We start from the raw sequence: 15,389 nt of genomic DNA on the forward strand, positions 1-15,389 counted from the left end.
GTTAGCCCGCAATTTGTTCCCCTAGCAAATCAACATTTTATTACCAGTGTTCTATCTTTTTTACTTAGTATAATCGGTTGTTAGAATCCGGACACCTCTAGAGAGGAATATAGACACATTGCTTGACCGGCTGTTGCAATTACCGGGAAAATGTCGTTTCTTTGAAAGATTTATGGTGCAATTTCATGTACAAAACAACACCGACCACGTCATAAGGTAATGATACAGATCCATTAGAAACTATTTAGAACATTTCTGTCAAGTTAAGCTAGTGAGAAGCATATTTGAAACAAAACCTATACAGAAAAAAAACAGAAGTTACATTAAAAGAAAATAATAACCTTTCTTAACCTGCAGATGCAATTACTTATCATTTAGCATGCTTTGCTTTTACTTCACAACAAATGTGTCCTTTTTGTTATCCTGTCTCAGAAACTATTCGAATGAACAGGAGTAGTATGTGTTTACATTCGGAGAATAGACAGTTATTTGCGTATTGTCGTGTAATTTTCACGTTCCATGTAAAAGGTTGTGGATTTGTCTCAAATATCAAACAGAAAAAATCTGCGGGATATGACCCTTTTAATTTATTTCAGCGACGACACGTTCAGTGTATATTGTTGTTTATGGCTATGGACAAAACGTGGAGGACAATGAAAGCCCTTCTAGCAGCAAATATGGAAATAAGGTGGGAGGTTTATAGCCTACCACAACGGCGTATCTATAAATTTACTTTTAATGAAGACAAAATGACGTGTCGTTTTCCCTAGACAGTCGTTTATTTTATGAAAGAAATACTCTGTATCAATAAAGACAGGTGATAGATTCCTTCCCACGTTTGTGGTTGATAGTGCTGAAATAAGTTCTGCGGATTGTATGTCTTTCTTGTTCTAAATAAGTAAGAGAAAACTTATCACAGCTGATTCAAGCAGAAGTGAAATGATGATAGACGTCATTTAATAAGAATAAACAGAATAAATTTCGATTTTGTAGGAGAAAATAATATGCGTTTACTTTAAAGTAACATAAGTATGCACCGTAAGAAAAGTCATGATCGCTTTTGGCCGCTCTTTTCTGTACACATGTGTTCACTTATGGCGATGCAATCAATCCATTATTTAATGGATTGTGTCGCTCGTCGTATTTTTCGATATACCGCCTTTTAACACACGAAACGAAAACCCTCTGAACGTAAGTTTCGTAATGTAACATTCTGATTTTGTATAATATCAAATGATTGGATACATAACATCTAACGTTGATAAATATATTAATCGATTCGACTCGTATAGGGCGCGTAAGTCTCGTTTTACTTTCACGTTCGGTTTCGGACTTCCGGGTACATCACCGCCATTTATGAAAATGGTGTATTGTTATGCTTTTGGCTGTACGCATCGCACAGGGGGCAGACAGGCTTTTGAACTCTACAGGTTTTCGACTAATGACAAGGACAGAAAGAAATGGATTGACAGATGCAGGTAATTGCAAAAAATTTGTCTACAAACACTAATTGTGACTAAATAATGTTCATTTTGTCAGTCGATCAGACGATGTTGCTGACATAAATGACCTTTGCTATTTATTACTGTTCATCAACAGTTGAATTTAAGATACACGATATGTTGTGTACTTTTTCCATGCTGATTCACCAATAGTGCGAATACTACGAGATAACGAAGGTAAAACTAATTAAACATAACCGTCGTCTATCTGTTAATATCATTACCCCACCCATCTCAATTAAAGAGACACGTTCATATATTTGTAATGTACAGTATGGTGGCAAGATCTTATAAATTTTCATTGAAAAGTGCATTTTGTTACTTGATTCAGTTACTTTACTTAATTGTATTAACAAAAATTAAAACGTTACTGACAGAAGTGAGATACTCAATTGTACCTAAATGTGTATGGCCTAAAATCCACACGTCATTTATTGATGTAGTGACAGTGCTGGTTGAGTTGTATAATCTGAGCAGTTTAAGTCTTACTATTGTACAGTATATCTACATATTTAAATAATTGTTCTTACAAGGACGCCTTATCACTGTTTAAATGTTCAACTGCTTGGATTGTCCCAGTATTTTCAATAGTATGATTATAAACGTATTCATGACAACATTTCAGACGAGCAGACAATCCATATAACAGCAACGACCGGGTATGTAGCTGTCATTTTGTTGATGGGAAGAAGGAGAATGGTCTAACCATCTTCAGCTTCAGTAAAGATGTTGGCAGCTTTCAAGACCTGCCAACCCCAACAAGGTAAATTTAATGAATATGTTGTGTAGTGTTATTGTTTTAAAACTTTTCACAGCGTATGCTAGACAGAACTTCCTCGTACGATAATAACACTATTTTTTGTCCTTATAAAATCATAGTCACTGTGATTAATATCACAATCATAATGTGCTTTTTAGTAGTTTCAGTATAATTAAAATAATTAGACTACAGTTACTAAATTGCAACAAGGTCTGTAATTGTTATTTGAAATGATATTTATACATTTCATTTATCTATTAATTTTTTATCCAGACGTACAAAACGCAAGATGGAAGAGGCTGTGGAACCAGAAATTGACGTGCCTGATACAGCCACTGGCAGCAACCATGATCATAGCTACATAAAGCAGCCATTGTCAGAAATGGATGATATGGAAGGCTCTACAGCGTGTTTAAAATCTGGTACATATTTTAGTATTCATACAAATATTACAGACTCAAAAAAGAACGCGGTCAATCTCCTTATTTTTCCTGAATATATTATTTCATGTGAGTTGTCACAACAAAATTCAAAAATCAATCCCTGCATCATTTTACTTTTATGTTGTCCTTTACTTTGTCCACCATTTACAAGTATATTTTAACAAATTTACTTTATATAGAATGTTCCAATTTGTAATTAATATTCGTTTTTCTTATTTTTTGCCATTCCAGGGGCATCTTGGACAAAAACATTTTACTCCCAGGTGTCATAGGCAGATTTAGTTACTTTTGTCATACAAAATGTTTCAGTTCCACAGCTGGAGGAGCAGATTGCAGAGTTAGAGAATGAAATCAAAACTTTTGAACTGTCGATTTATTTAATCAAGTGAACATCAAAAGTAATATTTTCACGAGTGAAAATGGGGAATGTTTGTGTTGACAATATGAATTAAGATTGATATCTCGATGAAACAAAACTATTGTTTTTATCAAAAGGACATCTACCAAATGATAAATATATAAATAGTATGAATACATATATTGCCTTTAAAGTACTTAAAGTGCCTCTTATTGTCAAAACAATTGTGTTGTTTACATTGGTCATAAACATTTTTACTTTTTGACAGATACTCAGATTTCATATACTGAATGCCCAACATCATTTATCGTAACATAATATACAACAGTTGCATGGAATTAACAGACAGTATATTGTTTCACTGTTTTGCAGATGCTGTTGTACACGTCATTCCCAACAGATGTTTTTCAAGTGCTGGCGAGCATGGTTCAGAGGATGGCCCCATTCAACTATTATGCTGGTTGGACAGTCACATGCTTTAGCATTCAGGATCAACTTCTGATGGCTTTGATGAAACTAAGGTTGAATTGTAAGGACCTAGATTTAGCTATCCGGTTCAATACCAGCAGGGCAACTGTGTCTAACGTTATCAACACCTACATATCTGTATTGCATGAAATACTACATGATGGTGTTTTAAAGGCAGTAAGAATTCCAAGCCAGCTGAAATGCAAAGGCTCCATGCCAAAATTATTTGAAGATTTCACCTCTGCTAGAATCGCTATGGATGCTACAGAAATCATACATGATGTGCCATCAGATATGAACAGCCAGTCGCTGTCTTACAGCAGCTACAAAAGCAGACACACTGTTAAGGCTGTAACCTGTGTTGCTCCAAATGGTGAACTTGTTTACAGTTCAGATTTATATCCAGGTTCCACATCTGATGCTGCAATAGTCGAACATTGTCATGTTCTAGGCCAGCTTCAGCCTGGAGATCTAATTCTAGCAGACAAAGGATTTAATATATTTGATAAACTTCCAGCTGGTGTTTCTTTAAATATTCCACCATTTTTATCCAGTAAAGGACATTTTACTAAGGAAGAGGCTGAATTGTGTTTCAAAATAGGAAGAAGTAGAATCCATGTTGAAAGAGCAAACGAAAGAATAAAAAAATATGATATTTTAAATCATATTCCTGCTCAGTATAGACATTTGTCAACCAAAATATTTCAACTATGTTGCTGTTTGGTTAACCTTCAGGCACCATTATTGAAGGAAATTGCTGATAAATATGAGATTTTGGAGTAAAACATATTAAACAACTAAATGAAAAGATCTTTCTTTTACTTCAGTTTGTGTCCTGTGCATGATAATCAAACACCACCTTTATGAAATTTAAAAAAGCGGTATTATATTTATGACAATCAAATGTAACACACCAAATTTCTGTGCATAAGGTCAAATTTAAAACGAGAAAAAAGATAAATTGTGCATACGCCATGTGATACGGCTTTTTTGTACAAAAAGAGTTTTGTGTAATGATCGCAGGACTTCCCTTTTGTTTAAAATAATTGATTCAATTAACAAATTTTCAAACTTTAAAATAGTTTTCAAAGATGACAGAAATTTGTTAAAGCATTGTTTGATAAATAACATTGAATGTGATACACACTACTCAATATCTTATCTTTTATCATGGCACAGTGTCAAACTCTGACAATGGTCCATTTTCAGTGTCAGCTATTACAATAGTACATTCATCATTTTCATGAAGAAAATAAACTCAATAAAGTATATCATCATTTAAGAGATGGTAAAAATGTCAACAAGTAAAAATCAATCATAGAAGACATATTAATTGCCCAAGAATTGTCTTTTAATATTCTAACAATTTGCATGTCTTTCGTTGTCCAACAACCAACTCACAACACTGAGTGCCAGTAATACGACGCTGTTCCTGAATTTGGTGCCAGTAGTCATGTGAGAGCACATCCTGCCATCTGGAGATAAGTCTGGAAAAAAAACAAAGCCGTCTTTTGATCATGTCTTATGAACAAAAAATGCTTGTTTCATTTTTATTTAAAATGATTACTTAAAGCTGCACTCTCACAGACTGACAGTTTTGACCTCTTTTTTGGTCTCAGAATCAGCTGATTTTGGAATAAATGCCTTCAATTCAGTCATAAGAGATAACTCACTATAGAACATATCTTAATTGGTTGGAAAACAGCCGAAAATTTCATTTCTCTTCGAGCAATATTAACGCTTATAGCCATAGTACATCAATTTTGAAAACGTAAATATGAAAACGGCGATCTGCTCTTTTGTCAGCAGTCTTACATCACTCGTTTCCTGTCATTTATAAATGCAAAAATTGGCTCATTCCAAGACAGAACTAAAACAATTCAAAACATCAATCTGTGACAGTGCAGCTTTAAAGTTAAATAAATAATAGTAGTTGATAGTTAACTGAAATATAATGGTATAAGCAACCAGCATCAACATCTTCCATCAAGCGATAAATCAAGTAAACAGTTTGTGATAGGTGTTTACAGTTTATGTCCACCTTTTTCTGTGTCAACAATCCAGAGATAAAATTATTATTTTTCACTTATATTGAAAATCATCGTTTGGAAACAGCAATTATTTGTCCAAAGTTGGAGGCAGTGAATCGCAGCTTTCTGGCGGCTGCCCAAAGGGAGTTTTCCCTCTACCCGGTTGTCATGAAGGCTATCTGGGTGATCTTCTCCTGGGACAGAACAAGTGATCGCCTAAAATATGTGCGTGGATCTTCTGATGAAAGGTATCCTTCGCTGACTAACACATCTTCAATCAGTGGTAATGGAAGTTGTGGCGGCTTGGGTTCCTCCAACAGAATCCAGTGTAAAGCTACAAGTAGATAGTAAATAATAAATTTCATTAATTAAAGGAAAATTGCAAAAGTTAACTATTACATAAATAACATGCATACAATGCACAATCGTGTGAATAGGTTTCATTAATTTACAAGATCCTTGTTTATCAATATTAATTTAATTATTATACTAAACATTATTATTTTGTCATTTGCAATTTCAGAAAATTTTATCAAAGTTTAGACCAAATATTTTGAATGCAGAACATTTTTTATCAGAAGAAACAAATGAAAGTATCAAAATATGGTAAATAATAAAAATGACAACGTCAATGAACAGACATATTATTCAATCCCAACTGTACAACAGAAACAAAAATCAACATTTAACTCCAACAATTTCGCAACCTGTGAAACGCCCTAACTGCCCTAGGCAGTTATATAGAAATGATATGTCGTCTGCTGTGACAGTCCTCTTAAGAGTCCTGGATAAGAACATTTTCAACAGACATCGATACAGACCTCCAGCTTTTACCAGACCAAAGATTTTTTTTTGTCAACTTGGTTCTTTGCTGTTGTAGATTAGGCAAGTTTTTTACCAGTCGTGCTCAAATCATACCAAACATGACTGATGGGTCAGGCAGTATCTGCAAATTGTGGTATTTAATCTTAATTTCTACTAGTTTATCAATAAAATTTATGTTAGCATTTCATATTAATAATGTAATTATAATATTTTTACCTGTACTCTTGTTGCCTTGGGGGATATAAGTCAGTCATTGTAACTGTAGTCTTTGGAGGTGCTGACTTTGGATGTTTGAGCCAACTGCATTTTATATCTGTTTTGCTAGCTCTCTTGTACCTGCAAACAAATCTACCAATGATGACCACATCTGAACAACATTTAAGAAGCAGTTATTTTACTATTGGAGACATATTATTGTATTTCAAATGATAAATCACTGCTATGATTTCCGTTCAACAGTTAAAATGTATTTTTAGTCTCAATTAGTAATGTTCATATAGCCTTAGAGTAAAATAATCTGTATTTTGTCCCAGATATAGCAAAGAATAATATCACTGAAAGTTAAGAGCTTTTTACATGTACATATGGATATTTCGGATAAAAAATTAATTAAATTCAAAATATATATCACACCTGGACAAAAGTGATTAAAATATTTACCCAAACAACAAGACTGCTGCTACATGATGGCATTTATACTCAGCCATAGGACATTGGCAACGTGTAGACTGCACCATTGCTTTCTTGCTCAAGGAATATCTGGGGGAAAACACAGAAGAGCCTACTATAAATGTAATACATACTGTATAGGGTGATTTTAGCATTACTAAATGAAAACAGTGAAAACCAAAACATAAAGTCTAAGTTTAAGTTTCCTAGCCTATATATATATATATATATATATATATATATATATATATATATATATATATATATATATCATAGAGAGAGAGAGAGAGAGAGAGAGAGAGAGAGAGAGAGAGGGGAGAGAGAGAGAGAGAGAGTATATATATATTTACTCTCTATATATACATATTGGATAGGAAAGCTTACAAATAATTTGCCTCTGCCCCCTGTGGTTTTTTCTGTCAACTGTCAAATATGTTTTGATCTATATTTAAATATGTCGATGAACAATAAATAAGTAAATATTTGATAAATACACAATATTTTATAGATGCATAAGGGTAATCATATATATACATGAATGGACAGGTATACTTCACCCTCAAACTCAACGTTTTCAACCCTAAGATGGACAGAAGAGAAGATATGTAATACATCACTATAGTCATCAATAAGTACTTGTTATTATTTAAAACGTAGTTCAACACACATTTTCGTTTGAAAGTAACAGTTACGGTATATTAACCAAGGCAGCAGGCACTATGAACCGGAATGAATCGATTTTGTGTTGACTGTACAGTAATGTGTAATACACAAAATGATGTTTGTTTACCTGGACAAAATACGACGTATCTCTCATGGTTGCCTGAACATTTGCCTGTATCACTCTCAGTTCATCGATGGAAAATCGTAATACTCTCCCGCTTTCTACCGCTGCTTCACTTTTTCGTGTAAGCTTCACATGACGGTCGACGTATCTCGACCAGTACAAAATTGACAGCGCCATATCGTAGTTTGTTTGTACCCGGAAGTGCAAACTCTCGTTAATTCTCGGAGGTCACATGACGTGACTTACATGCTCTATTACGGTGAACTTGTGTTTCAGTTACCATTCCAATGAGGTAAGGCCATTACCTGTTAGTAACGCTTTTCTAATCTGTGTTTTGATGTTTGTTTTTCGTATATGTTGTTTATCTGTTTGTGTCTCTATTTCATTTTCATTTTTGCCTTTCCGCAAGTGCCTAAAGACAGAGTTTAATTTTGAATTTTCGACTTCTGGGCGTGTCTCTGTAGTTTTCATTGTATTATAAACTGTTTGCTTTCATCGTCTCTTCAACTAACGTTGTTGCTCTTAACTGCAAATTAGTGAGAAATTTAACACTCTCAAAACAATAGTTGGAAGAATAAAAAGCGGTAGTTGGGATAATCAAATGACCTAAGATAGATGACCAAATACTTATCAGTCGGGGTTCGTAATCAGGAGTGTGTGATAAAAACGCAAATTTCATCTATTTGAAAAGGATGAGTTGAGCGTTCGATCCGTGTACGGAAGGTTTCTCGTTCAATCCCCGACTGCGTCTTATCAACGTGCATTTAAAGAGTTGCTGCCAATGATATCCTAGCTCGATGCTTTTTAATTAGAGGGTTTCATGTATGATATATATCGCTTGGGTGAAAATGGCGTTTCTTTTTCCAAAAACAGTAGTTTGCTACTTTGTAAAAAGAGCAGTCAATTGGAGTTATGAAACACTTTCACAATGTTTCAAAAGTTGTTTATCGATTAAATAATATTATATTGATTATCGAGGTATAATGAACACTGGAAAAATATTTCCGTTTGGGAAAGACTGATAGCACATATAGCTATGTTGCCCTGATAGTAGAACCCCGTTACCTTTAACGCATAGACAATAAAGTCTCGTATATTTGCGTGTGGTCAGAGTATTTACTCATAGATGATTTATATTTCTGTTAGCTCCATTGTAATAAAAGTTGAACCTGAGAGGTAATATACATCACAGTCAAGTCTGTTTCCAGTACGAATGTCCATTTCGTGAGGCCATCGAACCTAACATCTCTCTAAGCGTCGGATACCTTCACAACAAAGCAACTCCAAAGTGTTTAGTTAAGCAAAATTAAGTGAAAGTCAATCAATGTTTTCATTATTTCAAGTTATTTAAACTTTAATCCAAAGAGCAGGAACTTATACTAATACAAATTGTTAGCACCATAGAGGGATATGTGTGCCAATATGTAAGCCAAAGTAAGAAAATACTTTTTCATATGTTATGCCATGGATATGACTAGACAAGGTGATTTGAAAAATAACTCACAAAGTGAATATAGGCATTTGCAATCAAATTTAAACTTCAGCTATCACTCTTGCAATGACTATACGATTGGCCGTGGTAGCTTGATAGCAATTTAAGTTCAGAGAATTTACAAAAAACCTACACCGTACTGTAAACCATTTTGGCACCAAATATTTCACAGAAATTCGAACCAGGGCCAAGTTTATTTCAGGCTTCAGAATTTAACGCCTACCTTTTTTCAACTTGCATATTTTCCCTATTTTTTTAGATATCTTGTTCAAATTTGGACAAGTAATGGAAAATATATAGCAAAAAAAATGTTTCAAGAAAATACAAAATTATGTAATATTTCTTTCATAGACAAAAACCAATTAGCATAAATATTTACCATTTGGATGATTTCAATATACAGTTTAAATATACACATGAACATTTAAAAAATCTACAAACATTTATTCACAACAAGTGTGATCAATAGTTTTTTCCAATTACACATTCTGACACCGTTTTTTTCCTTTTTAACAAATATTTACAAATTATACACAATTCAAGCTTCGGCTTGTTTAATGTTTTTGTGTGAATGGTAAAACTCATGGCATGTCATGAAGTACATGCAAATGTCAGTCAGGATTATATTTAGCGTCATCGTACTGTCCACGACTATTTGCTCATCGGCGATCAATGCCTCCACCACGAGCACGCCCTCGTTGCCTCACAGGGACAGAAATTTCATGATCAGCTTAGTTGGAGGAATCTGAAATTTTAAATAGCAATATCATTTATAAATGTTCATTGTAGTATACCAGGTAATGAAGTATGCATTACTGAAACAGTTTTATGATAACACAAAAAAAAACATGGAAGATGCAGGTATACCAGCGGTGCTCGTTTCTGAGCCAAACTTTATTTTTCTATTACCGTACATGCATTGCATATTAATTAAATAAATACTAATCTTTGATCTGTTGTAAAATAAAAACAAACATGCATAAATCATGAATTGTACATTTTTGAAGAAAAAATATTACAGAAAAAACAACAAATTTGCTATAATAGCAGCAAACCAACATAGAAGTTAAAAATACATACCTGAAGTTTCTACCTGGACAGGTGTTGCAGGCATAGACGACTCATTGATTACTGTCTTTTTACTGTAACTGCCATCCGAATTCCCATCTATGGAATGCCGTTAGGGCCATCGCCTATGAATGTGTTGATCTGAAACGCGATACTCGATAGCACGATGATGAAAACGCGAAATCACGAAACTACGATGGTGAAAACGCGACAGTACGATGATGAAATCGAGACAGTACGATAACGAAAACGCGATAATACGACAGTACCATGATGATAATGCGATAAACTATCGTGTTTCCACCATCGTTCTTTCGTGTTTTCACCATCGTAATATCGTGTTTTCGCGTGTTCATCATCGTACTATCTTAATATCGCGTTTTCATCATCGTACTATCGCGTTTTCAACATCGTACTGTCGTGTTTTCATCATCGTACTGTCGCGTTTTCATCATCTTTCTATCACGTTTTCAACATCGTACTGTCGCGTTTTCATCATCGTACTATCGCGTTTTCAACATCGTACTGTCGTGTTTTCATCATCGTACTATCACGTTTTCAACATCGTACTGTCGCGTTTTCATCATCGTACTGTCGCGTTTTCATCATCGTACAATCGCGTTTTCATCATCGTACTGTCGTGTTTTCACCATTGTACTATCGCGTTTTCATCATCGTACTATCGCGTTTTCATCATCGTACTGTCGTGTTTTCATCATCTTACTAACGCGTTTTCATCATCGTACAATTGCGTTTTCATTATCGTGCTGTCGGTTTTTCATCATCGTACCGTCGTGTTTTCATCATCGTACTATCTCCTTCCGGTTACCATGCGCCTAGAATAATTTATTCTCCATGTGACAATGTGTGTCGGTTTCAGGTGTGCTTGTATTAAGTCATTGAATCATGTCTTCAGCTGAAGCTTTCATCACCAATTTGAATTGATCTGAAATACTCTTCATTAAAAAGTTAAACAACGATTGACACAATAACGATTTAATTATGAATTGTCATTATACAATAAAATTGACCAGTCAAAACAGTATCTTCGAACAATTTTCCAAATGCAGTACCTTTGAGGTCACATACCGCCGCCGCCGCCACCACCACCACCATCACAGAAACATCTAACACATCATTCAATTTGTGTTAAATTAGTCATTACCAAGCACTCATTATTATACCGTGTTCTTTTAACAAAAGCGTCTAAAAAAATCCACAAGCACTTATGGATTATTTTAGACGCTTTTTAAAGAATACAACGTATAAGACTGATATATAACAGATACAAAAGCAGCATAAGCAACATAAAGTCAATTAGAAGAGACCGCGATTGGTAGTAGCAGTAGTAATGATGGTCGTAGTAGCAGTAGCAACAGCAGCTGTAGCAGTAGCAGCAGCAGCAGCAGAAGCAGTAGCGGTAGTAGTAGTAGTAGTAGTAGTAGGAGTGAATGGTAGTAGTAGTAGTAGTAGTAGTAGTAGCAGTAGCAGTAGCAGTAGCAGTAGCAGTAGCAGTAGTGGTGAATGGTAGTAATGGTAGTAGAAGTAGTAGTTTTGACGTCATTGACTCTGATCAGAGAGGCTAAATGATTGAGACAAGCAGGTGTTTTATTGAAAAGGCTTCATTCCACTTAACAAATTAGCCCGTAAAAAAATACTTGTTTTTTAAGATGATGCGGGCGCAAGTGAAAAAAAAGAAAATATTTTTTTATCTGAAGAAATAGGTGCGGGAAATCCGATGAAGTTATTTATTTGGTAAGACCTTAGTATATAATACTGTGTTAAACACCGAATCCACGATATATCAAAATAGACACAAAGCTGCATCGGCTGTTAAAACTACAAGAAACACGACGTTTTTATTGAAATTAACGCATCAATTGCGTGTTTATACATACTATGTCATCTGTAAGTGGCGCATTTGCATGATGATAAATAAAAATGTTGTTATGCTTCGGAACTAAAGGGCAACATGTACTAAATTAATTGATATTTTCTCAAAGACTACTTGATAATATTATGCACAATTCCCACTGACGTTAATGAACAAATGGTTGAGTGAATTTGTCACGAAAGAACAGCACAGAACATGTCATGTTTTATAGGCATCTGCGCGAGAAACAGGTAGTTTAATGAAGTCATACCGATTGGATGTAGATAGAAAATTGCTTTTGCCATGTCTGTTTGAATCAGTAGGATAGTATATGAGACCTACTGACTTCGAGGGCAATAGATCAATGCTCAATGTTGAGGAACCAAATTCGAAAAGCAGTCGCCATTCAATAACTTGTCAGGCTGTAGATACCACGAACTTTGTATGCATATTGTTCATAATCATTAGATGGACTACTAGTAGTACTATAAGGTTTTATGTCAGTAGGTTTAAGATCTAGGCCCTAGCGACTTAATGATTTTATTACTTTGGGAATGACAATGGCCGTAGGCCAAGTGAACCCCCGAATTTAAATAAAAACATCAATGTTACGGCATTCAACAGTATTAACAATAAAAGTTCCATCATATATTTGCAGCAAACCTGTATTTTGATCAGAGTTCAAAATGATACTAAGCTGTAGACAACGACATTTGCGTCAGTTTTATTCAGTTATATCCATTTTTGCGGATCTATTTGTGTATCAAATGATGTGGAAAATGATGTGGAAAACACATTTTCTGGAAAAAGCTATCTTGTGATCGCACCGCCTTTGTTGGTTCCTTAACAGTATCGAAATATGTTTTAATGCTCAGCTGCTAGTGGTATTTGATGTTCGGAATTATCGCATTTGGCAAGTAGCAGCTGCCTACGAAATTATCCACTAGTAATATTACGAAAAAACAAGAACATCGTCTTGTGTCTGCCTGATTTATTCCAATAAACTCATGCACATCTGTCTTACTTGTAGATGATAATAAAAAAACAATCAAGTTTTTTCCTGAGATTTGCCTCACGAAGGGTCAGAAAATAAACCTGATTTCGGTCATTTGTATTGTTCGGGCAGTGTTCCTGTTTTGTTGATATTATATGGTAAATGTTGTGAAATTGTATTCCCTGTTATATAAATACCAGTGAAACGTTTCACTTTGTTTTGAAACAGTTTTTTTTCGCTCAATAATTAAGTGTTGCCTTATAGTATAGTTATATAACTTGGAATGCAATAATCTTATGTGCATAAGAACTCGAAAATGCATTTCGGGGCCGGTGTTCAAGGTAATCTGATGGTTTCGTCGCATTAGCTCCAACAAGGAAGTACGAATAACCATTTCACGTGACCTTAGCTTCCTCTTGATTCCTTAGTGTTTTCATTTATATTTCGAATAAGCTGCTCTAATATGTTTGAATATACAACATGTTACATGAATATTTATTTTGTGGTTCTCGCATTTGACGTCTTTGTTTCAATGTGTTCCATAACATTTTGTTTATAAACGATGAGACAAATTCTATGTTGAGTTCTTAAAATATCTGGTTTAAAGTACCACTGAGCGGATTGCTAACCTTACTCAACTGACTGTTAACCCAATATGTGTCGAAAACAATGGTCTGTGGTGAACATACGTTAGTGCTCATTTCTAATCAACATAAGTGCCTTATTTATGACTCAATACGCTCGCAACTGTGAAATGTGTCATCTTACGTATGAAAGGTTGCCAGAACTTATCATGTGCTACTGCTCAAAAAACGATCATGTAAAGCAAACACAGTAGGAACATGTCTTTGACCTAAAGCTCTAGTTTATTTTAGTAAATACGTTGTTGTTGATTCTATTAATGCTCAATAACTGGAATAAATATTATTTGATAGACATCTTAACATATCTTAACATGAAGTATTACTATACCGCACTATTGACACAGTATGCAAAACGTTTGAAGATATATACGAGCAAGTATAATTCTAAATAGGTGAGGCGGCTCTTTTAAGTATTATGCATGTATATATAATTTTGTATTTACATGAACCTTATATAATAAAAACTGTTTGACATTCTTAGCTAATAATGATATTACAACATGCAGTGTCAAGGAACTTGAAATTGTTTTCAACAATATAAACAAGAACTTTTTATGTTTGTATATCCATATTATTATAATCATTTACATTTTGATTCTCCTTATGCAGGTTTAAAGTTAGAATTTTGCTTTCGCTCTAGGTTTTAAAACTCTTAAATTATAAACAAATTAACCAATCACCATGAACAATTACTGAAGTATATTATTTAATAATTGAATTATTATCCTCACTTACGTTGCAAGTATCGGTGTTTTATCTCTCGTCTTTAAAACCAACATGCCATTTATTGTGTATGTATATACTTTTACATGGTTATGTATTGAGAAACATGCATTATTTGAAATTTATAGTGTATACTGGTGCCAATTTAACCCGTAGTATATGTTTTCTGCTCTCCACATATGGAGAAAAATAAATTATTTATTTGAAGGGTGCTGACAACAATATCATAGTGATAATAAAAGTTATTAAGTAATAAGCTCATTAGGAGACGTACTTTGGGGTTGAATTTTGTATTGGCTTTGAGCTGAGATTTGGGATTGTTCTTGTAGTTTCTATAGCATAATTGGAACGAAACACGAATGGTCAAAGTCGCTGCTTGTATTTCGACAGAACAAAAACTTCAACTGGCATTAGTTATCAGCAATAAATGGATTTCACTAAAACCATGGCTGACTGAACAGTTCATGAATTATTTAGTCGGAGCAAGAACGCTCTGCTGCTGATAAGCTCCCAGTAGTAAATTCAATTCATTGGTGTTTGTATGGTCAGTTTATACATGTTTTCTGTTACTAAAATTTGTGAAATGGTAAATAGTGTTGTTTAATGTTGTTGGGTGTGCAAATAGACATAACAAAGAAAAGGGAATATCTTTGCACAGATTTTCTAAATAGCCATTGAGTACACACATTGAATACATATGTAGGCTGTTGCAGAAAATACAGAAAAAAAAGATTCTGAAGTAACATGTCTCAA

General features: G+C 34.2%; 1 protein-coding gene and 1 pseudogene across 1 annotated transcript; one reads left to right on the forward strand and one right to left on the reverse strand.

Annotated features, from left to right (window-relative positions):
* Positions 1-1,362: 1,362 nt before the first annotated feature.
* Positions 1,363-4,314, forward strand: LOC128228094 (uncharacterized). Its single transcript, XM_052939200.1, has 4 exons — positions 1,363-1,478; positions 2,128-2,265; positions 2,536-2,684; positions 3,464-4,314. The coding sequence occupies exons 1-4, from the start codon at positions 1,363-1,365 to the stop codon at positions 4,312-4,314; spliced, it is 1,254 nt and encodes a 417-aa protein (XP_052795160.1).
* Positions 4,315-5,629: 1,315 nt separating this feature from the next.
* LOC128228099 (uncharacterized) lies at positions 5,630-8,019 on the reverse strand (annotated as a pseudogene).
* Positions 8,020-15,389: the final 7,370 nt, after the last annotated feature.

Source organism: Mya arenaria, chromosome 3 (genome assembly GCF_026914265.1).
Source record: "Mya arenaria isolate MELC-2E11 chromosome 3, ASM2691426v1".
NCBI classification, from domain to species: domain Eukaryota; kingdom Metazoa; phylum Mollusca; class Bivalvia; order Myida; family Myidae; genus Mya; species Mya arenaria.